This window comes from Aspergillus pseudodeflectus, assembly GCF_044049435.1.
Source record: "Aspergillus pseudodeflectus strain CBS 756.74 chromosome Unknown BJX68scaffold_1, whole genome shotgun sequence".
NCBI classification, from domain to species: Eukaryota; Fungi; Ascomycota; class Eurotiomycetes; order Eurotiales; family Aspergillaceae; genus Aspergillus; species Aspergillus pseudodeflectus.
Genome location: NW_027263777.1, coordinates 367,425 through 388,957, shown reverse-complemented (window position 1 = coordinate 388,957; position 21,533 = coordinate 367,425). Strand labels below are relative to the sequence as shown.

Genomic DNA, 21,533 nt, shown 5'->3' with positions numbered 1-21,533 from the left:
CGTGCTACAAAACGGGAAAGTCGCGCATTTTGCGCCGCTCTGTCTGTCTCATTCTCATTCTTTCTTCCCGCCTTTCATTTCAAGTAATCAACCATATGGTCATTATTGCCCTATTGCCATCTTCATCAATTCTTTTATTCTCTGCTTCTTGTGTTAGCAAATTCTCCTCGCTATATTGGCCTTGCCTGTCTCAGTCTTCCATCCACTCACGACATCGCCTTGTCACAGTTACTATTGTCATTTACTGGGGCCTATTGAGCCTGAGAAACAATATGGCGCCCTCAGAACCCTCCATACTTGCTAATTTTCTGTTGGCTGCGGCGTCTCTACCAACAATCATCTCATTGAAACAGTTTACCGAGCTGTTTCCCAAACGTCTGAGGACTCACCCTCATATCAGAGTCCTTTATCGCGAGCTACAACAGCTTCGGGAGCAAGACATGGACATAGTCAATGAGAATATCGACAGAGAAGTCCGCCAAGGCGAAAGTCAAAAAGCTGAACTGCGGAAATCTGTCGCGAAAACAGGTATTGACGGCGCTGGCCCGAATGACCGACGAGAGATGGATATGGATGTTCAGCTGTTTAGTCCGACGTCTGCTTCCTCTGATCAAGTCCATTCTGTGTCGAGTCTCTTGTCGGCCATGGAGACCGCCTGTGATAGTGTCGAGCACGAAATAGCTGCCGTAGACGAGGAGGCAGCAGCTTTGTTATCAGAGCTCAACTCCACTGTTGGCGACCTGAGTGACTTACGGTACGGCAAAATGCATGGCTCTGTTGGAGCGACAGACGACGAGGTTGTCAGTGAGGCTATCAGGGGCCTGGTCAACCTCGAAAATGCCTGCTACCGCGAGAGTGCTACCTGATAGCATTCATATCCAACGGTTCGCTTTCCTTTGTTCTCTCGGTCCTACTCTACAGTGGGCCGAAACGCTGCCACAGACATGCCCATTCTGCGAGCTTGCATGGACAATGAGGGTTCCTTAGACGCCCATGCGCTGAATACCCCTTCAGGTCACAACAGCCGAGGGCATATTGATGACGCCCAACGGTACCGCTTGAAACCATGGCCAACTATGGAGCCAGGGTGACGCGGCCTTGGGCAACTCTATGGCAAGATATCTACCTCCTGTCAAACGTGCAGCTGCCATCACAGCTCACGATCCGAGCAAGACGGTGTTCTCGCAGGACGCAAGGCAGCATGCTTAATACCACCTACTTGGGCCATTAAACAATCTCTAGGCGATCGCACGAAAACTTGGAAACATCATTACTGTTTGCATTGCGGAGGCTGAAGGGGTTATATCCATGATACAACACTAGCGAGGGTATACTTGTGTATGTATGCTGATAGGCAGAGGTGACCACACATTATCTGCGGAATCTGAGTAGGAGCACTATACCAAATCTAGACTACCTACTAGAAATGACATATAAAATGTCTATGCGCGCTTCCGGAGGTATTGGCTTGTGTTCTTACTTCTCTCAGTGATCGCCAAGATAAACGTGTATGTGGAGACGCACTGAGGAAATAATGGATTTCGCGATGCGCGCGACATCGAGACTCCGAAACACCTCCGCAATCATTACCTTCGCCAGCCAAGGACTTTGAATTTCAAGTTGGCGAACAACTGAAAGCGATCGGACTCACCTTGGATTAATAGGGTTAAATCTGTGTTTTTTAACCCAACATTCACCCCACAACATGCCCTCTATCCCTCTCCATCCCCGCCCATCCGCACCACGCAACGAGACACACAATCCTCTCCCCGACATCCTCCAAACGCCGTCGGGCCTCGCACTTCTCGAACTGCAAGGCACAATCAATCTTCCCGCACAAGACGCCCTGCAACCTGAAGACGAACCCACCAAGCCCCCCGAGTTAGACACTTTCTCTGCCACGTACGAAACTCCAATCGGCAAGCTCATGTTCCCAGACTACTCCACCCAAGCCCCGACAGATGATACCAGGTGGATGAAGCGGGCTTATTTATATGTCGGAAAATATCAGCGGATGACGGGAGAAGTGAAGAAGCTGCCAAAGCCGCTCGCGATTATTCAGCGGCGACAGAAGGACTCGGGCGTGGAGGACACCGACGAGGAGCTGGAGATAGTCGAGATCGTCAAGTATAAGCTTATTTTCAAGAATCGGCCGGAGCCGGTTAACGGTGCTTAATCGCGTCGTGTGGGATTACTGTTGCGATATTATCTCGCGACGGGCGAACGTCCTACATACAACAACTTCGGAAGAAGATCTAAACAGATAGGGCATTGTTTAGGTCGGCTTTTCGAAACTTGCACCTTACATGATGTGCCCCTTCGCTCCGCTCAAGCCTAGGTTCCTCCATCTTGGGCGAACGGTTTACGAGGGACATCGCACTGCCAGTCGAACAATATCTGAAGCAATTGAGGCATACAGCGGAGTCTGGGCTCTATTTTGAGGCAGTGTCTCTCGATCCGCGCAACATCGACGGTATGAGACAGGACTTTCATGAGGTCTCCAAGATGAACAGCGTTAGTTCTTATTGAACACAGGTCGGCGGATATTTGTAGACGGGCACGGCTCAAGGCGGTATTCCGCCCTCTGAGAGAGGAAATACCTGGGACGGAATAAGCCCGATTCCTGATATTGATTCCGCACTCTCAAACCGATCAGCATATGCCATATTGTATAGAGCAAGAAATCACACGATGACCACCTTGATAGACGATCGGATGAAACGAACATAGACTATTGCAGGCTACCGTATCTATAGTAACTCCCTTACTCTCAGATTCAGCGCAATTGCGTCCGTCTCAACATCCGATGATACCCGCCTTCCGACGGGCCATCGGAACCATTCCAGTGAGACACCTGGAAGTCGAGCTTGGGGTACTCACAGCGCTCTTTTGCTGGCGGAGAAGGTAAACCCATATTAATAATATGTGCGTTCGATATCTTCTACCCCGCACAACGTTTTATCTCAATACCCCTCTATCTTCTAGTATAAAGAGCCCCTGCGGCATACCTATACATCCTCCTCCCCACCTACTACTTTCGAGCTGCCCAAGATCACCACGCATTCTGCCATTCCCAATTTACGCCGCCACCTTCACAACTACTCGCTCTGCAATGGCTCCCATCGAACGCATAACCCTCTTCAAAATCCCCGACCAGGCTGCCAGAGACCGCGTCCTCGAGCAATACAAGGTTCTCGCGAAGACCGCCGTCAAGGTAGATACACCCCCCGTCCGTCAAAGCGATTCACTGTGACTAACTGTCTTTTCTTGTTACTAGGACGGCAAACCATACATTCTCGCCGCTGCGGCTGGTCCTTCATTTCCAGATCCCCGCAACAAGGGCTTCAACCTCTCAGTGAAGACGACATTTGCGTCGCTCGAGGATATGAAGTACTACGATACGGAGTGCGAGGCACACAAGGCGTTGAAGGCGGTTGCGGGGCCTGTCAAGGAGGATGTTTTGACGAGTTATTATGAAAGTGTTCTCTGAGTGTCTGGTTGTCCAATTGTTCAATACGATTTCATTCGGGTATAGAGGGGCATTTGAGGGCTTGATATAAGTGAAAAGGCTCTGGTTATGATGTACACAGCGTTATTACAAAGTTTCGTGCCGCAAGGGAAAAGAAAATAGGACGTGGAAAGATACATGGCGTTCATGACACGCTGCGTCATAACTAGACTGGGGCCGTTACCTTATGCGCGGGTCAAATAGGATATCAAACATGAACATGATACAGTTAGTTTCTGTGGTCTCATCCAGGAGTACCATAAACCAATATCCCTCCTCATAGCAGCCGGGAAAATGTACACAACTAGGGGAGGTCCAAAAGGTACCGGCGGGGCAGGAAGTATAAGATAGAATGTACACAACCTCTAGTCAAGAGCTTTGCGAAGGTCACTCCACTTCTGCTTGAGGTTCTCGTATTGCTCGTGAATCTGTGACGCCGCGAATTAGCACAAATTATCAAATTTAGCACATACAAGGACGGTCTTGCCTCAGCATAATTGAGCTTGGCACCTACAAGCTCCTTCTCCATCTCCGCCATTTGTTCCTGGAGGGCCCGATTTTCGTTTTGAACCTCAAGATTGCGCTTCATGATGCGATCCATTTCCGTTTGGAGCTTCTGTTCAACCTCGGCGGGCTGTTTGTCCACTACAATTTTGAGCTCGCTGACTTGCATCTTCAGTGCATCGTTCATATCGGAAAGCTCCTCGTTCTCCACTTTCAAATGAACGACTTCAGAGGCAAGTTGGACATGCTCCTTGTCAGACGTTTCTGCTTGCTCTTCCAGTTGTCGAATCCGAGCGCTCTGTACTGACACAGTATGCCTCAGCCCGTTGAGCTCCGTTTCACGCTCTTTCTCCGTCCGTACTTTCTCCTCCCATTCGGCCGTATACGCTTTGATTATCTCGGGTTCGAGAGGGATAGCACAGGCGTCATGAACCATGATGTCAGCCCGGTAAATTTCCTTGTCTACAGCTCCTGATGATCCAAAGAATCCCGACTCGAGTATCGATGACGGAGTGGGTTGTTTATCGATATATACGTCGAACACTCGTTCCTTCAAAAACGTTGTTAACGGTGTCATGTCCTTCATGGCCAGGAGAGCGTCCACGTTCCGCCGCATAATAGCAAGGGCGAACTTCAATAGTGTGCTCTCCAGCCCTTCCTCGAAAATCAGGTCGTAAACGCGAAGAACAAGTTGTAGAGGGAATCGATAGGCGAAGAGAGTCAAGAACCACTGGGTAGCGTATAGTTGAGGCTGGACCCCTCGTCGCCGCAGGTGGCAGTATAGGGCAGGTTCGAGATCCTCGAGTAGGCGCTCAAATAGATACAAGCTGCGGTGCAAACCGGGCATATCCTGAACAAACATTTCCCGAAGCCCGTATTGCTTCATCAACTTTACCATCAGTGTGAAAGCCTCGGCTTCATCCATCTACATAGAAGACAGAAGGATTAGCCCAGCGCAGTGAGAGGATTCAATGAGAATGATGCAGTGGTGCTTACATTGAAAAGTAAGGGCATGACAATAAAATTCATCCCTTGGGCATACCCCACAGGCTCATCATATAGAGCGTAGGCCTTGCAAAGTCCGAAAAGGCCTTCCTGATTGCCCTGGGAAACAAAGTATCGGGAGTAGCTTGTACGAGCGCCCAGGTCTCGGCGAATAGATTTTTCAAGCTTTTGAAGCGTAGCAGCGTCTTCCTTCGCCTTCTTCTTTCGAGCCGACTCATTTGCCGCCTGTTCTTTTGCAAGCTTCTCTGGGTCGACCTCCTGCGATGGGCTTGGAGAAGAGCTATTGTTGGAAGGCGCTACCGAGAAGGAACGCTCCGAGCGAATAGAAGAGCGTGAAGAGGACGCTACCGAGTCTTTTTCCCCAGTTCCATTGACGATGCCGTTAGCCCGCGGCTTTTCCTTGTCTGTACCTCGTGCAACCAGTTCTCTGTAAACGTCCTCCAAATCTTGGTCTCTACTATCAGCTAGAATTTGCCAAATGACACCTCGTATGGTTTGCGGTATTCCTCTTTTGATAGCAGCATTCAATTCCTCTGAATTCGCTCCCTTTAGGGCCTGTAAGCCATTGTTCACGAGCTGTTGCCATAACTCCCAATCCACGGGAGTGGCTGCGTCGGTCGCAGATGTCGAGAAGCCGGATACCGTTCCCGGTGCGAGATTTGGATTGACCGTCGCGGAAGCAACAGATGGTGAAGTTTCGGGTGACAGTGGTGGCGCAGTTATTGTACCATTCTCTCCTTCCTCTGGAATGCTGGGCGGAGGGCTTGTGGCAGAATGGCTGATACTTGCGCGTCCCGAGGTAATACTCGCTCCGTCGGTTTCTGGAATAACCCCTTCCTCGCGCATCCGGAGCAGTTTGAATTGATCTTTTAGGCTATTTCGATGAGGCCGCCGAGATCCCACACTCGAGCCATCGAGTTCCGCATCCTGCAATCGGCCAGCGATTTCGGGATTGCTACCAATCGTTGAGATGGAAGCAGCGGTGTTTCGTCGTCCCGTCTGCGGAGGAGCCGTAGATTCTTTGCTTCCCGTTGAAGCCCTTGAAAGCCAAGCGAAAGGGCTGCTAATCTTTCGAGTTGGAGGAGGGGGAGGAGCGGCAGGTGGCGGGTTTTTATTTTGCGGCGGAGGTGCCCATGGAACAGAAGGGAGGCTCCCGGACAAGCCCTGGAAGCGTGAGCCTTGTGTTGAGTTAGAGTCTCTGGAAGGCAGTGGAGGAGGTGAGTTCATCTGGGTATCCGAGCTACCAAGAGGTCCATCATCTTTGTTGTTGCTAGTTAGATTCACGTCGTCAAGGGATGTGGTGGATAGCCGATGTGCCGTCAACAAAGGAGACTTTGGTAGCTTTTGTCTGCGGGGAGTTGCCTCTGCTTCAGACTGTCCGTCTGTTCCAGTCTCGTAGGCTTCGTCGTTTCTGTTGTCTTCATCCGAAGATCCTGGAAGCTGGGGGGCATCGGTGAATTGTGGTGTCGAGATAGATCCACTTGGGGGGCTGTCTGTCAACGACCGCGTCGAAGCGCTTTGAGGGATGGAAACCGTGAGGTTATTGTTCACAGGTGGGACTTCTGACGAGTCATGAAAGGAGTCCTAGAAAAGACAGAAATTGTAAGTCCTGTGAGCACCTTCAAAGTGAGCGGAAGGGTCTCGCCTCACTCACCCCTTCGTAATCTCTGCTATCCGCTACTCCAGAAGACATGTTTATGGTTGACCACCAGGGCCAAATGATGGGGTGAGTGCACTATAGATTTCAAATCGGGCTGAAGGTACGAGAACAAGCGATGCTGTCGGGGACCGACTACTCCATAGTCGAGGAGCTTGTGAAAGGAGCAAGCCAAGAAAGAACACGCCAACGAGAGGGAAAGAAGTGGTTCGAGAGGTTGTTGGACGGAATGGGAGGACGTGAGGAGAGTTGGGGTGGAATTCCAGCTCCCGATCGAATTGCTCTCGGCAGAGGAAGTAGTAGGAATTCTGAAACAACGAAAAATGGAGCACGAAGCAACAATGCAGAACAGGGGAGTTGGTCGCAGAAATAGCGAAGCCCTCCTTAGTACTCCGTAGTGGTATTATTATTATTAGCAGTTGGCACTGGCTGGGGAAAGCTTGGCATCCACCCCCTCCAAGAGACCTTGTGTCTTGCACCGCTTTCCAATTGTTTGGCGCGCGGTTACTCTAACGTAACTGCTGTGTCTCTCCAGAGATACCGTCCAGCTGGTGGCGCAGTTGTAACTTGTGTTCCCCTGCGCTGCGGCGCGGAGTATGTGCGTCAGCTCTCTCCGCCTTTTCTGCTGTTTGTTTATATCTGTCTTCTATCAATTATGCCCAGCATTCTGTCTCAAACAACTATGGGATAGATTTTACCTACTCCTTGTCACATCGTATGAAGAAACAGAATATTTAGCCTGGAAATGCTGTCTCTCTATTTACCTATACAAGTCCCAACAAGGGATGGAATTCTTAGCCGCTAAGCGATTGCTCCAGCTCTAGCCACCGACCAGCCCTTAGCGGGTCTTGCTGCTTGAGCTCCGATAACCAGTCCAATACTCGCTGCTTTTGATCCCCCTCGGGAGTTGTCCCTTCCACCCTAGCTGCTAGCAGCGTGCAATCTATGAGCGCCTGGTACAGATATTTGCAATCCTCAGCTCCATCCAACATTTCCTGGATTTCTTCGATTTCCCGTCGGAGATATTCTAGCCGCTCAGCCTTTGTCAAGTTTGGGGCCATTGTCTGGCTTGACTTTACTGGATCAAAGATACACATCAGGTTCTGGTGGTAGAACCACAGTGATTGGTCATATGGGTCACACAACGCACGATGGATGAGATCCAGCTCTATCAGAGAGTCCGTGTCAATGACAATGGTTACTTTTTTTTCTCTCCTCATACCACATGTTTTTCTGAAGGATGGGTAAAGGGGATTACGTACCACCATTGAGCATTTGCTTTCGCTCTTCATCACTGGCTGATTTCTCGCTCAGTAGCCGCTGGATGAGTTTGGTGCGGTAGTGCCAGGCAGAGAAGTTCGAGAGGTTGGTGCCGATCATCTTTTTTGCGTATTCAAATTCCGTCTGGGCCAAACTCTTCTCACCCTCCTCTTCCGATGCGAGAGTCTCGAGAGTTTCCACCACAAACCGTCGGTAGCCCCAACCGTGGAAATTGCGGCTGTCCAGACTAAGCATCTTTCCTACCAGTCCAAGTTCTTCCTGCCACACCTTGCGGGCGACAGCTCTGGGAAGGAGACGTTTGGCTTCGTCGAGAAGCCATAAGCGATAGTTCCAAATCCAGTAGCACTTGGGAAAGCTGCGCAGGAGGGGAATCAGAAACTGCAAATCTGTCTTGATAAGACTGGCTATTCGGTCCACGCCCGCCTCGTTTGATTCTTCAGCGGCTATTTGAGAGAATTCATGCCGAATCACTTTGCGGCGGTAGTTCCAAACGGTGTAGTACTCGGGATTCTTCTTCAGTAACTCGGATATCTTTTGAAACGTCTCAGGCGTATATCGGTTTCCCGCAATCTGCTCCGCTTGATTAGCAAGTCAAAGCAAGTGTCGACCTCGTCTTCGATCTACCTCGTCCCGAACAGTATGTTCTAGGTCACGATATTTTTCAATCTTGCGCAGCTCCTCTTGACGAGCTTCTCCGGTCGCCTCGAGAGAGCTGTGGCGCGGAATGCCATGCTGCCGAGCCGTTGTTAACCATAGTCGACTCTGACGACTTGGAGGGGGCTATTACACTGGCCATGTCGCAGATAAATGCTTTCCCAGTCTACTGCTGGACTCTGGTCTTCTTTGCCAGTAGTTTCTCTCAGGCTAAAAGTACTTCTCGAAAGACTTTAACTTTTGTCGAGGAAGGTTGCAGGTTGGAAGCTCCAGAGCGGCTCAGACAAGCAGCTTCCCAATCAAGACGGTCACGTGCATCAGTGTTGAGGCCAAAGGATTGCAGATACAAGGTGCACTTCACCATCTCTCTTTTCTTCCTCTCATTCATCACTCGAGTATCAGAAGCCTGAGCGCCCGTTTCATGTCTGGTGGTCAAAGGCTTTGATTATGGAGTTTACCGTCCATTCATTTTAACCCAATATATTGTTGACCAAAGTACATATTAGCCGCCCTTTGTGTTGGCATCAATTCTTCCTCCTGGACTAGTTGCTGGACTGGAGCACAAAGTAAGTCATTGGCAGCGCTGGTTGAATTTTCGCTTACCGGGCTGTGAGGTTACACCGTTGAGCATATTTAATTCCCAACTCTGCCCTCGATGTCGGAGTCTACGGAACACGAATCTACAGCAACGGTTGAATCGATTGCCACCGTCGGGAAAATAGAGCTCCAAGGCTGCCAGTACTTGATTGGTCCTACGACTATAGATCCTCTCCCAGTTGACCTGCAAGACCCTCCTGGCCGGGGTCGTGGGAGGGTTCGAGACTGTCGGGGACCTATAGGCGCGCGGCGCAAATCACGGAGCCCGAATTCACCAGACAGGTTTATTTCATTAAGGGATCCCCTTGATCCTCCATCTACTCCGTATAGAGTCGGGAAAGACCCCCAAGATCTGTCCCCCGAAGAGAGGCTTTTCCGCCGCCGCTCCCCCAGAGAAGACCCCTTCACTCCGAGGAAAACTCGAAGATCGAAGAGTGCAACGAGAGCTAGTCGTGTCCTGAGCCCCCACTACGGTCCTCATCTGGTCAATGACTCAACAGTATCCGGAAGGGTAGTCTCTGCTGGGGCTGGAACAAGGCGAGTGAGTAATGGAGCAATCTGGGCCGTTGGTGGTACCTCAGCTGCACTAGGGAGAAGGTCAACAGTGTCTCTAGACGGTCCTCGGGGGCTCCTCGCGAGCGGGACGACTGCCCCTATGTACGCCGCAAAGTTTCTGCCCCAGGTTCGTTCTTCAGCAGAGGATCGCGTGACATACGAATCAAGAATCGCACTTGCATTGGATATCGACCCGGCAGCGAGGGTTCTTAATAACTCCAACCCACTGTCAGCGCTTGACCCTATACTAAGTCCTTCTTCTCCGGATTTTGAACAGCTTTCTCCCCTGGTTTGGAAGGACAATGCTTGGAGGAGGGTAGAGCGCGGACAATGTAAGTGCAACGCTTTCTCTCGTCTCTGGCGCAACGACGCTCTCCAGTGTCCGTCGCCTGCTTGAGATATACCATAGCCATATAAGCCACTGAGCCATATAATTGGCGCAATAGTAAGACCACTACGAGTGATCCTTTGTCTTCCAGAACCAAACCAACACTCTCGGTTGGAGCTGACTGGCCAAATTGCACATAGGGGAAGCTGCAATCTCCAGAAAGGACAAAGACACCATAGTCCCAAGTCTTCCATTCCGAACGTTGGACGCCCCCCTCCTGCGTGACGACTTTTACTGCTCCACGTTGGCGTATTCCCCGATTGCTGGAACTCTCGCTGTTGGCCTCGGTCACCGGGTCTACCTATGGTCGGAGGCATTCGGCGTGCAGCATCCACCCCTGGGCGAACATGACACTTCTAATTATGTGACGTCCTTGTCGTTCTCCTCCGAGAATGGAGGCAGGAGTATTTTGGCGGTGGGCAGGAAATCTGGGATGTTAAGCTTATGGAGCACTTTCGATCCCGAAGTGCGTTTCGAGATCAGCCACTCAAGTACGATTACGTGTGTTGCGTTTAAGCAGGCCAAGTCACGACGACTATCGGAACGGTTTGAGGACATCGAGGTTGACGCAGAAGATCTCGCCGTAGGTGACGATCTCGGGAATATTTGGTATTACTCTGTTGAGTGGCCGCACGAAGAAGCGAGAGATCGCCTCGGCTGGAATGGAAGAGTGACCTTACTTGCCAAAATCTCGGCGCATACTCAACAGATTTGTGGTATAGCCTGGTCGCCAGACGGAGCATATTTGGCCACTGGCGGAAACGACAACGCATGTCTCCTCTTTGAACTTTCTGACATCATCCCTGCACGAGAGTTAGGTGTTTCTTCTAGAGCCTGCTTGCCGCACCAGAATTGTCACCCGGAAGGAATGAGTTGCCCGAATTCATTCTCGTGCTTCGCTGCCAATGCTAGCCGGCGGATCTTTAACCAGCGCAATCTTTTAAGCAACCTGCTTCCGACCTGGACCACTTCACGGACTAGGTCACTATCATCTTCTCTCCCTTCTGTCTTGACCCATACTGGATCTGTCATCTCAGGTGGTGACCGAACTGTTTTTGTTCCATCGAACCGCCAAAAGCATAGATTGATTCATTCCGCAGCGGTTAAGGCTATCGCCTTTGCACCCTGGCAGCCGTCTTTACTTGCTACTGGAGGAGGATCTAACGACCGGGCTATTCATTTTTTTCATACTCCTTCAGGTGCCTGCCTCGCTACTATTAATGTATATGCGCAGGTTACTAGTCTCATCTGGAGCAAGACACGGCGAGAACTCGTTGCTACTTTTGGTTTCGCACAACCTGAACATCCATTCCGGATTGCGGTCTTTTCATGGCCAAGCTGTGAGCAAATAGCAGCGATACCGTGGGGACCCCATGGGACTAGCTGGGATAGACCAGCTAATGACACTGTCGTTGATTGTGGTCGTGCACTTTGCGCCGTTAGCTATCCCGGACGACCTCCAACTTATCTGCACGACGGGCTAGATATATCGGAAGACTCTTCAAGTTCAATCCCGCAATCCCACGGTAGTTTAACGAGGCGAGGCAGGGACGGGACATCTCGACGTCTAATCGGGCGAGTGGTTGTGCGTCCTCGAGCCAAAGAGGGAGGTTTGTGGTGTTCAAGGACTGTGGAAGAAGGATGTATCATTGTCGCGTCTAGTGACCAGAGCGTCAAGTTCCACGAAGTGTGGAGCGGCTCTAAGAAGCACAAGTCCTCAGCGTCAGGCCCCTACGGGGGAAGTGAGATACTTGAAGGGCTTGAAGGGCTCGAGAATCCAGGGCGCGAGATAATTCGCTGATTGCGTGGCAAGGTGATCTTTGAGAGCCCCTTCACGCTACAACATGCTTAGAATATTATTATTCGTTGTCATTGGAGATGTATATCAGCCGGCAACCTATCCTTAGGAGGCTCTTGCCTGCCTATGATTTGTGTCGAGTACAGTTGACTCAGCAGGCGAGACCCTTCAAGATCTTGCATACCTTGAACACAAGTTAACATTCCAGCCAACCAATATGTATGACCGTAACTCTACCGGTGTGACAAAAAAAAACATTTATTCGTGGTGTACAGATACAGAACCAGCCCAGGTAGATGCAAGAATATGAAGTAGACACAAGGACTAGAGCAGCCGAATAATAAGGCCTTCTCCCCGACTAAAGACCAAATATAAGACAGACAGATAATCAGAAGGAACGAGATATAAACAAATACTATGCCTTCCTTTTATACTTTTGTGCACACGCATTTAAAAACACTTGAGAAAACAGGGGAAACAAGATACCCCAAAGTGCTGTGCGCAAGAAAAGAACAGGGTATAAATCTAGGTTAGTAGTCTATTTCCTTCCTGACCCGGCCTTGTTCTTCCCTTTCCCACCTCCCTGACTTAACCTGGCCTTCTTGGGAGGAGGCCGTGAAAGGTCCTCCGCCTCTGACTCGTCCTCTGTATCAGCAATGAAATCACCCATGGACGCAGCACTATCGGCGTCATCGTCCTCATCCTCATCCTCATCCTCATCCTCGTCGAGTGATTCCTCGGCATCTGAAGAGCCGGCGGATTCCTCTGCTTCAACGTCGAGAATGTTGTCGACTTCCCCATCCTCATCCTCGTCTTCCTCACCATCGTCTTCGCTTCCTTCCTCGTCTTCGTCAATCATGGAGATATCGATTTGGTCGCGGATGGCCCGGGTCCGAGGAGTGTCAATGTTCTTGGTTGCGTCTGCGTCGCTGTCCTCATCCTCGTTGTCATCGTATCCTTCAACGTAGATGATATTTTCCTCGTCTTCGCTATCCATATTGTCCGCGTTCTCACGCATGGACTGTCGTAGTCCGAGCTGAGCATCCAACATATCAAGCTTGCCCTTAAGCAAAAGAAGAGAAGGAAGGGTAGAGGAGCGCTGCTCCATCACCTTGAACAGGGTAGACATTTGCTTGAGGAGTTCCTTGTTACCGGCAAGAGCTCCACCATGGGCGATACACGTCCACTGCACCCAGACAAGGAGATGACCATATCGGCCGGGGCGAGCGGAAAGGCGCTCTGCTAGTCTCTGAAGAAGTGTTGCGGCCAGCGGGGACTCAAGACGCTGAATCGTGGTTCGAATGGTACCAGCATCACCTGTGTGGAAGCAAGCCTCTAGCATATCGTTGTCGTTTGTCTTTAGAGACTGTGAAATTACCGTAGAGAGGGAAACACCGGACGGGATCTGCTGGACAGTTGTGATGGGTTTTCCGGGAATAAGAGACCTGGTGTGGACATCGTCCTCAAGTTCGGCTTCGACATCAATCTCCTCGGCGGCGTGTGCCCTCATGAGCTCTCCGAATGTGGGCTCTCCTGCTTCTTCTTCTTCTTCTTCATCCTCATCCTCATCTGACTCTGCTGCGTTATCCATTTCGACGTCGCTTTCCGCCTCCCGGGAACCGGTTGATTTCTGTTGCTTCGGCTCGTCGTCATCATCTGAATCCACTTCACTATCGTCCACAGATACCGCATCCTCCTTAGAGTCCTCCATGTCGATGTCATCATCCGCCAGATTCCCTTGCTCAACGACTACCTTGTTCTCATTGACGTGACTTTCGTTCGCGTTCTTCGTTCCGTTTGTCGTTGCCGATTGGAGGATAGAACTAGACTTGGTCTTCATGATAGTCTTCACACCAGTAAATGCTAACTCCTCTGTTTCCTCGTTGAGCCACCTTACTCGCTCAAATAGCGGTACGATGCCTCCATGCGTCCACGCGACAAGTAAGTCGGGACCTTGGAACGAGACCGAAACAACCGGGACTAAATCATTCGAAGAGTCTGACTTGGTGATCTTGATGGACGTCTCCGCCCTCCTGGTCAATTGCATAGATTTAGCCTTCAAGCTATTGGAGCCCTTGGTGTCTCGGGGTTTGACGAATGGTCGTGCAAACAACTCTACTGTCCCATCTTGAGTGACGGCTGCAAGAGCTTGTTTCTCTAGCACTGTACTGGAGACCGCGTCTGCCTTTGTGAATAGCGCCAGAGAGGTGACTTCCCTGTCTGTGACAAGGTTCATTGCGAGTTGCTTGGTTTGAGGGTCGAAAACATTAATATAGCGATCATTGTCCGAGGCTAAAAACAGTCCATCCGAGACGGATTTTGTTGAGGAGGTTATAATGGTCTGTATAGGGTTTCGCATCGCGGGGAATGTGATGGGTGATTCATCGGCGCTAAAGATGTACGGTGTCTGGGAGGCACAGATGGGAACTTCTGAGGAAAGCGGGCGGGAAAGTGTAGAAAATGCGGACGAAGTGGGGAGGTTGATCACTCTTGAAATATTCGTCAGCCTGATGGTTGTTTCAACAATTAGAAGGATCTCACCTCGTCCGTTGTCCAGTAACTAAATCCCACTGGATCAACTTGTTGTCTCCACCAACACTCCAGCCCTCCTGGGGTCGATCGGCTGTGAACTTGAAGTCCTTGACACCTCCAGTATGCCCTCCCGTGAGGCTTCCGATAATCTTATCTTCAGAAGGCGAGTACATGCGGATGTCGGAGGTGTTGGTGCCGAAGGCGACTACTACGTCGCCTTGGTCTAGTCCATCATTCCCGCCATTGACGTCGGATTGGCGCTTTCTCTTCTTCTTTGACTGTTCCTTTCGACCAGCATAGTAGCCCCAGTCCAACGATGTGACGCTCTCCTTCGGGCCTAGTCCATGCTCACATTGTAACCGGCCGGTATTGGTATCGTGAATGCGAAGGTTCTGGCCATCGAGGCCCTGAATGACGGATGCGAACAAGGCCAATTGATAGTCAGAGGGAGCAAAAGACGCCTTCAATATCGAGGACTTATTCCCTGTGTTCGTAAAGTCGGCAACTGCGAGCGCCGCAGTCGAGGAAGTTTTTGAAGCTGGCTTCTGGGATGATCTCTTGCCCATCTTCGATTATGTCGTCGGCGATAAAGGGTACAAGCCAAGTGAATAATGGCGCCAGCCTGTGCGATCAAGATCTAGCCGTAATTTCGACTAGAGGCGACACCTGGTTGTCAAGTGCTGGCAGTCGGTCTTTCTCTTTGTAGCAGAAAAGAAAAAAAGTTCTGTAGAGTCTGGTCGGGAAATGCGCTTTGCCTGTTATGGACTAGTCCAAAAGGCTGGAATCGTCTTGTCTACCTAATCACTGATGCTCTTCTTGGCGTTGACCGAAGACAGGCTGCAGTGCGTGCTGCACAGCAGTATACATCTACCCTTACTCCTCAGCTTGTTGTCTCAGATTCTCCATGCCCTGGACTATGATGAGCTTTTGTTTCCAGCTCACTTGCTACAACGTGCCTGTAGATAAGCAGGTACTGTTCATGTGATATTGACTGTCTGGGAATCAACGTTGGCGTTTGCTACCCAGGTTACGAGTAGTTGAACTTCAGAACAAAAACTTGGTTGTTTACTCTACTAGAGGCTGCACTTTTCTTTGAACAGTCTGACGGGCATCTACCTTTTTTCCCAGCTGCTCTCAACTTTCCCGTCGGAGCGCCTCATATAATAATAGTCCCTAGATCTCCCCGAAGCTGCAAAAAGGGCTTAGGGCTGGGCCCTGGGGTTTTGAAGGTCAGCAGATCAGGCGCATGGATACGCCGTTGACATACCGCCTCCTCCCAGGTAACTACAGGAGTATCTTCATGCTTTGCGGCCAAACGCATCAACAATCTGACTGCTATGCAATCCGGGCCACCATGACTGCCTAATGTTGTCGATTCGGGGGTGTCAAATCGATATCTCCCAAATCAGTGTCACAAACATTGTTCGTGTGATGCACTGCCTTTGCTCCAGAAAACTGATCCCTTGGCAGAATGTCATGGCGAAGATTTTGGGCAATGATGTTATGATTGTGAATCCTGCTTTGAGCTTGAGCGTCCCTTTTTTTTTTTTTTTTTGCGTGTTTTTCAGGCGTTTCCGACAAAGGGGAATCTGGTACGAAGGACCCACTGAGGAGGAAGGCTACAGCCAATAGAGTCTGACAACCTATAGAACGCGTCACCTTGCAGCCAATCATGAGCTGCTGAATGGCTTGAGCTAGAATAATTGGGACTAGCGGCGCTGATGGAGTTTTTCAACAGCGCGACGGCGCCGGTCGTACTTAAGGATTCTCCCACCCAGGCTGATTTTCTCAGTCTCTGTTTCTGGAGCTGCTGCGGAATTCCTTTTTACCCGTCTTTTCGCCCCTGACCGCCTTCCAATCAATCCCTGTCTGCTCCAAACGATTCTCTCGATCCTCTCACACCGCCTCCTGGTTCCTTCTTCCAGAAGCTCTGCTCTTATCTCATGACTTAGCGCGTTCCATTTCGCGTCGCAAAGATTCACACCCCAGCCACAGCAGCCGACAAGTTCCGTCTCCTTTTCTTTCTTTCTTTTCTTTTTCGAAAGGGGAAATAAGACAAGGAATTGGATACCTTGTTCCTTTATCCTTCTCTTAGGTTCTCTCGCCCCCACTGACTCACTGAGCCTGGCACGTGCAACTCGGTTGCTCCTTCCTAGCTCTTATCGCTCTCACTCGCACCTTCCCCTTTCTGGCCACGCTGAGTCATACATTACTTCACGTGACTATCGGCTTGGCAATATAAATTCCTCCTTCCTGTCGCATTCTCCACTCCGGCTTGCGCTCATCTCTCCGTCTTTTCTACTCTGTATCTCCCTTCAACCCCGTCGCGTCGCTACCTCTGTGACTGCCAGGTCAGCGACTCTTCTAGCGTCTTCTGTCATCTAATCGGGTGTTCTTTTCTATCCGCCGCTGCTTCGAATCGATATAGTCTGATAGCGCACTTTACTCATCCAGTTGATATCTGTTGCTGTCGTTCTCTAAACTCCCCCTGATAGCTGGGACCAGCTTCTACTACCCGCCTCGCCACCCGTTAGATCTTCGTATTGCGCCCTCTTCCTTTCGACAGGAGGGCCTAAAGCTATACTTACAACCTCATGGCGACGCCGCCTCCCGAGGCACCCTCTGTCTTAAAGGGAGAGAAGCCTCAACTACCGCCGTCGCCAAATGGAGATTCTTCCTCCATGGATCGCACAGGGTACGTATCGCCTTCCCGGCCGCATTCGAGGTGCGACCTGCTGACTTAGAATTGTAGGGTGGTAACCGATTCCAAAGCGACACCACCAACCAACCGAGGCGGAGCTTTTGGACAAGACCCCAAGGGAGCGGCTGTAAATGCTCATTCTTCCGATCAGCAAAATGGAGTCGTGACGGCTACATCCCCTCCGAAGTCGCCCGCACCTTCAGCCACAGAAAACAACACACCACAAGATAAGCCTTCTACCATGAACTCCGAGGTCAAACCAGGACGAGTGGAAGATAAGTCTGAGCCGATCAACGGTGCTGGAATAGACAGCACTAGCCCTAAGGGCACGCCCACGTCACCCATACGGTCTGACAGCGGAACCTTTGCGCAACCACCTAACACTACCAACGCTGTGAAGGCTGAGCTTCCTCATCATCCTTCCACCGGCATGCCGCATGCGGATAATACACCAGCCGCTCCTGCTTCACAACCCTCTGTTGGAGGCGACCAGGAGATGCGAGACGCGCCCGCGGCTTCACCTCCAAAACTCTCAAGGGAGCGTGACGAAGAGCCAAACGACGAACCGTCTGCCAAGCGTACGAAAATTGATACAGAAGGGCCGGCTGATTTCAAGGTTCCGGACTTACCAACGCCAACCGCGGAACGCCGACCTGACGCTGGCATCAATGGCCATAGCACAATAACCAAGATTCAGCACAAGTTTCTCCTCAAGTCGATCCAAAGCCTAAAGCGCATGCACGATGCACGTTTCTATAAAGAGCCTGTCGACCCCATCAAGATGAACATTCCTCATTATCCGACAATCATCAAACATCCAATGGACCTTGGTACTGTCGAACAGAAACTGAAAAACAATGTCTACAGAGATCCCCAGGGTGTTGCGAATGATGTCCATCTCATGGTCCAAAACGCTGTGACATTCAATGGCCCTGAACATATCGTCAGTATCGAGGGTGAAAAGCTCAAGGCCACATTTCAAAAGCAGATGGTGAACTTACCCAAGCCTGACGAAATGGAGGAGAAGAAGCCTAAGAAGGTTACCGCCAAAACTTCCGCAGCTCGTCGGGAACCCCGAACCTCCATCGGTCAACCTGTGCCGCGCACGAGTGGTGAATCGCCCCAGGCCACGACCTTCGCACTAGGTCCCGAAGGGTTGCCTCTTATCCGACGGGATTCGACTAATGCAGATGGCCGACCCAAGCGCTCCATCCACCCTCCCAAACGCGATCTTCCTTATTCGACGAAGCCGAAAAAGAAGAAATATCAGTGGGAACTTAAATTCTGCCAGGAAGTTATGGATGAACTAAACAAGCCTAAGCACTATCTCTGTGCTGCCCCTTTTTATTATCCTGTTGACCCGGTCGCCTTGAACATCCCGACATACCACAGCATTATCAAGAAACCCATGGATCTTACCACTGTCCAGACCAAGCTGAATACTGGTCAGTATGAGAACGCCAAGGAATTTGAGGCCGACTTGCGGCAGATTGTCAAGAACTGCTTCAAATTCAATCTCAAGGGCGATCCCACCTACGTGGCTGGTGAAAAGTTTGAAGAGGTCTTCAATTCCAAGTGGTCACAAAAGGACCGCTATCTGGCTGTTCATGAACCTCACCCGGAGCAGCATAGCGCGGAATCATCCTCTGACGAGAGTGATGAAGACGAGGAGCCTAGTGACGATGAGGAGGAAGAGGCAATCAATAGGTTGAAGAAGCAAATCGCCGAGATGTCCCAACAACTAGAGGCGATGACTCAGAAGAAGAAGAAAACCCCGCCTATCTCGAAGAAGTCGAAGTCCAAGAAGAAGGATAGCAAGAAGGGCGGCGTGTCAACAATTATTGGCAAAAAGGACAAGAAAAGCAGCTCCAAATCGGCTAAATCGGAGAAGCAGCGCTGGGTCACGTATCATGAGAAACAAATCATCTCGAACGGCATTAGCAGCCTTCCTGATAAGAAGATGCAGGAAGCGCTTAAGATAATTCAGAGTAACGTGCCGTCTCTCAAGGTAAGCTTTTCTTGTCTGCTTCTCTTTGTTCCTCTAAGTGCATGACGCTGACTTTTATATACGCAGGGTACGCAAGAGACCGAGATCGAGCTCGACATTGACGAGCTGCCCAACGAAGTCCTTTTGATGCTACTCAAGTTTGTGAAAAAGAACGCACCTCATATTGTCGACGATGAGGAAGTTTCTACACCTGTTGCTCAAAATGCCGCGCCACCAAAACCGAAGAAAAATAAGCCCATGAGCAAGTACGAGCAGGAAGCGCAGATCAACATGCTCGAAAGCAACCTGTCCCGCTTCCAAGGGGGAGGTAGTGGCCGTTCTCCCGATCCAGTACCTTCAGTTGAAGCAAATGAAAGCAGTGATGACTCGGAAGATGACTCAGAGGAAAGTGAAGAGGAGTAGGCTACTACTACCACTATGCGTGGTGACGTGTCTGGTCTCCAGGTCACCGTTCTGCTTCCTTGTTTTATTTCGAGCCTCCTGTTCGGTCCTGCTTTTCAGGTCGTCTTACACCTCCGTCTCCGAGATTCAGAAGCCCCTAAAACGCCTGGCAAGCATGTTGTTCCCGGATTCAATCGACCCTCTATTTACCACGGCGTATGGCCTTTCCATAACCCTCTGGGCCTGATGCACATATCAGGCGTTGAACTTTGTTGTACATAAGCGTTTCCTTTGCTTCAGCGTTTCGTCGGGGGTTTGGGCTTTTCAGTCATTTTCTGGATTCGCGTTCACGGTACTCATGCAAAGTGGTGTTTGGCAGGGATTCTATTTCAGCCGTGGATTTCACTGACTTGCAACAACAAATGTGTCTTTGCCGAAGGCGTGGGGGGCCGGATTCGACTTGGGGATCTGTTTCGCTTTCCATCACCGCTGGACGAAAGCGCCGAGGAGCTTGTATGATTATTACGAGAAGAATGTGGAAACGGAAGCCAGAAAATCAACCTTGTATTTTTATCTACGTCCAGGCCCACGTTCTCATGTAGACTACTAGAGTAGGTGTCACATAACCTGAGGCATCCAGAAGTCACGGGGTCCCCATTGTCATCACCACCCCAACTGGGCGCATGTTTACTATCAACCATTTTGTGGATGCGTAGTTACAACCATCAACCATGATACCCCCTTGTGACCCGACAGTATTGGCGGATAATCCGCAGTTCCAGCGCCTTTATCAACACCTGACGACCGCATTGCTCAACCCAGATGGCTCCACGCGTGCCCTTGATGCGCATCCGGCTCGGAAGGAAGTTCTAAATGTACGGTTGTCTGCGTATTGTGTCTGAAGCTGAGACGGGATATTGAGAGAACTATTCTGACGCGCGAGCCGCAGGAATTGAGAAGTTGTCAGCTGCGCAACGCGAAAAAAAAGATCAAGAAGCACACACTCCAACAACTAGCTTTCGACCCTGACAGCAATTTGCCTGATGATGTAGGCGACTTCTGCTTTCCAATACATTTATTTGGTCATACAGCTTATCTAGCGTCCATCGCTTCAATACTAGTGTCGTGAGCCTCTTGCTATCGTCAGCTTATATCTCGAGTCCTCGTCGAGCAATCTCGAACTACTTAACGACCAGCGAGATGGCCCAGATGTGCATTCTCTGATAGCGCCGGATATCGACAAGTTCTATTCCAAGTTACCCATACTGATTCCGGCCTTTGCGCGAGCTCTTTGTTCGGATGTGCAGGACCTACGAGCGCTCGCAAATGCGGCTGGGAGCACCCAACGGCCTAGTGTGCGGATGGAAGCCGGGCGACTGAGTCCCTTGTCACCTCAACTAGGCGAAAGAATGCAAGCCCTACGCCAATTACAGTTTGCGACGCTCCCCGCGGCTCGAACTCAGATGGCAGCGGCAGCGGCAGAGGTCCTTGTTATGCGCGCAGCTGTACTAGAGCGGACGGTGACCCTGCTAGAGCGCACAAAACATGGCTCACTGGCCCGCGCAACGAAAGCCAGAGCCGAACATCTACATACGGTTGCCCATGGCGTTGAGGGCAAGTTGAAGTATGTGTTGCGATTTGCTCCAATGAGACTTGGCTAATAGGATTTACTTCGGTAGGGTGATAAGGCTAGAAATCCTTGCTACCATTCACACGACCGAAGTCAGCGCTGCACTTACTCAGTACCATCGACATCTGCGGGACATGAGGGTGAGACTGGAAGAAAGGCGGGAACTGGCTTTGAATGAGCTGAAGGCATACGAGGATGCGAATTCAACCCTCAGCAGGCGCTCTGGGGATTCTGGGGTCATTGCAGAAATTGCGCGTCGCTATGGCTCTCTAATCAGGGAGATAGAGGATGTGAACATGGAGATCCAACGATTATTGCAAGGATAAAAGTTTCC

At 50.6% G+C, this 21,533-nt stretch overlaps 9 protein-coding genes across 9 annotated transcripts; 6 read left to right on the top strand and 3 right to left on the bottom strand.

Moving 5' to 3' along the window:
• The first annotated feature begins 43 nt into the window (after nt 1-43).
• BJX68DRAFT_222454 (Cnl2/NKP2 family protein-domain-containing protein) lies at nt 44-1,451 on the top strand. Its single transcript, XM_071037990.1, has one exon. The coding sequence runs from the start codon at nt 96-98 to the stop codon at nt 864-866; it is 771 nt and encodes a 256-aa protein (XP_070905501.1). The 5' UTR covers nt 44-95; the 3' UTR covers nt 867-1,451.
• A 108-nt stretch (nt 1,452-1,559) lies between these two features.
• Nucleotides 1,560-2,824, top strand: BJX68DRAFT_222453 (Ctf8 family protein). The gene has a single exon (XM_071037989.1). It carries the CDS (start codon nt 1,706-1,708, stop codon nt 2,174-2,176), a length of 471 nt encoding a protein of 156 aa, XP_070905500.1. The 5' UTR covers nt 1,560-1,705; the 3' UTR covers nt 2,177-2,824.
• A 288-nt stretch (nt 2,825-3,112) lies between these two features.
• On the top strand, nt 3,113-3,490 carry BJX68DRAFT_260236 (Dabb family protein; the record flags this gene model as incomplete). Its single annotated transcript, XM_071043843.1, has 2 exons — nt 3,113-3,214; nt 3,278-3,490. The coding sequence occupies 2 exons, from the start codon at nt 3,113-3,115 to the stop codon at nt 3,488-3,490; spliced, it is 315 nt and encodes a 104-aa protein (XP_070905499.1).
• On the bottom strand, nt 3,382-7,050 carry BJX68DRAFT_273791 (putative GTPase activating protein (Gyp5)). The gene is made up of 4 exons (XM_071047538.1): nt 6,672-7,050; nt 5,009-6,601; nt 3,996-4,937; nt 3,382-3,936 (listed from the first exon to the last, which is right to left on the bottom strand). Exons 1-4 carry the CDS (start codon nt 6,708-6,710, stop codon nt 3,874-3,876), a joined length of 2,637 nt encoding a protein of 878 aa, XP_070905498.1. The 5' UTR covers nt 6,711-7,050; the 3' UTR covers nt 3,382-3,873.
• A 418-nt stretch (nt 7,051-7,468) lies between these two features.
• Nucleotides 7,469-8,751, bottom strand: BJX68DRAFT_260234 (Rab geranylgeranyltransferase BET4; the record flags this gene model as incomplete). Its single annotated transcript, XM_071043842.1, has 4 exons — nt 7,469-7,842; nt 7,937-8,525; nt 8,580-8,687; nt 8,743-8,751. The coding sequence occupies 4 exons, from the start codon at nt 8,749-8,751 to the stop codon at nt 7,469-7,471; spliced, it is 1,080 nt and encodes a 359-aa protein (XP_070905497.1).
• Nucleotides 8,752-9,264: 513 nt separating this feature from the next.
• Nucleotides 9,265-11,950, top strand: BJX68DRAFT_251454 (WD40-repeat-containing domain protein; the record flags this gene model as incomplete). Its single annotated transcript, XM_071042387.1, has 2 exons — nt 9,265-10,093; nt 10,290-11,950. 2 exons carry the CDS (start codon nt 9,265-9,267, stop codon nt 11,948-11,950), a joined length of 2,490 nt encoding a protein of 829 aa, XP_070905496.1.
• A 239-nt stretch (nt 11,951-12,189) lies between these two features.
• BJX68DRAFT_222442 (WD40 repeat and Utp12 domain-containing protein) lies at nt 12,190-15,170 on the bottom strand. Its single transcript, XM_071037988.1, has 2 exons — nt 14,489-15,170; nt 12,190-14,436 (listed from the first exon to the last, which is right to left on the bottom strand). The coding sequence occupies exons 1-2, from the start codon at nt 15,043-15,045 to the stop codon at nt 12,486-12,488; spliced, it is 2,508 nt and encodes an 835-aa protein (XP_070905495.1). The 5' UTR covers nt 15,046-15,170; the 3' UTR covers nt 12,190-12,485.
• Nucleotides 15,171-16,613: 1,443 nt separating this feature from the next.
• Nucleotides 16,614-19,774, top strand: BJX68DRAFT_4183 (putative transcription regulator BDF1). The gene is made up of 3 exons (XM_071049140.1): nt 16,614-17,174; nt 17,232-19,188; nt 19,255-19,774. The coding sequence occupies exons 1-3, from the start codon at nt 17,074-17,076 to the stop codon at nt 19,588-19,590; spliced, it is 2,394 nt and encodes a 797-aa protein (XP_070905494.1). The 5' UTR covers nt 16,614-17,073; the 3' UTR covers nt 19,591-19,774.
• Nucleotides 19,775-20,300: 526 nt separating this feature from the next.
• BJX68DRAFT_260231 (uncharacterized protein) lies at nt 20,301-21,525 on the top strand (the record flags this gene model as incomplete). Its single annotated transcript, XM_071043841.1, has 4 exons — nt 20,301-20,444; nt 20,519-20,617; nt 20,691-21,193; nt 21,249-21,525. The coding sequence occupies 4 exons, from the start codon at nt 20,301-20,303 to the stop codon at nt 21,523-21,525; spliced, it is 1,023 nt and encodes a 340-aa protein (XP_070905493.1).
• Nucleotides 21,526-21,533: the final 8 nt, after the last annotated feature.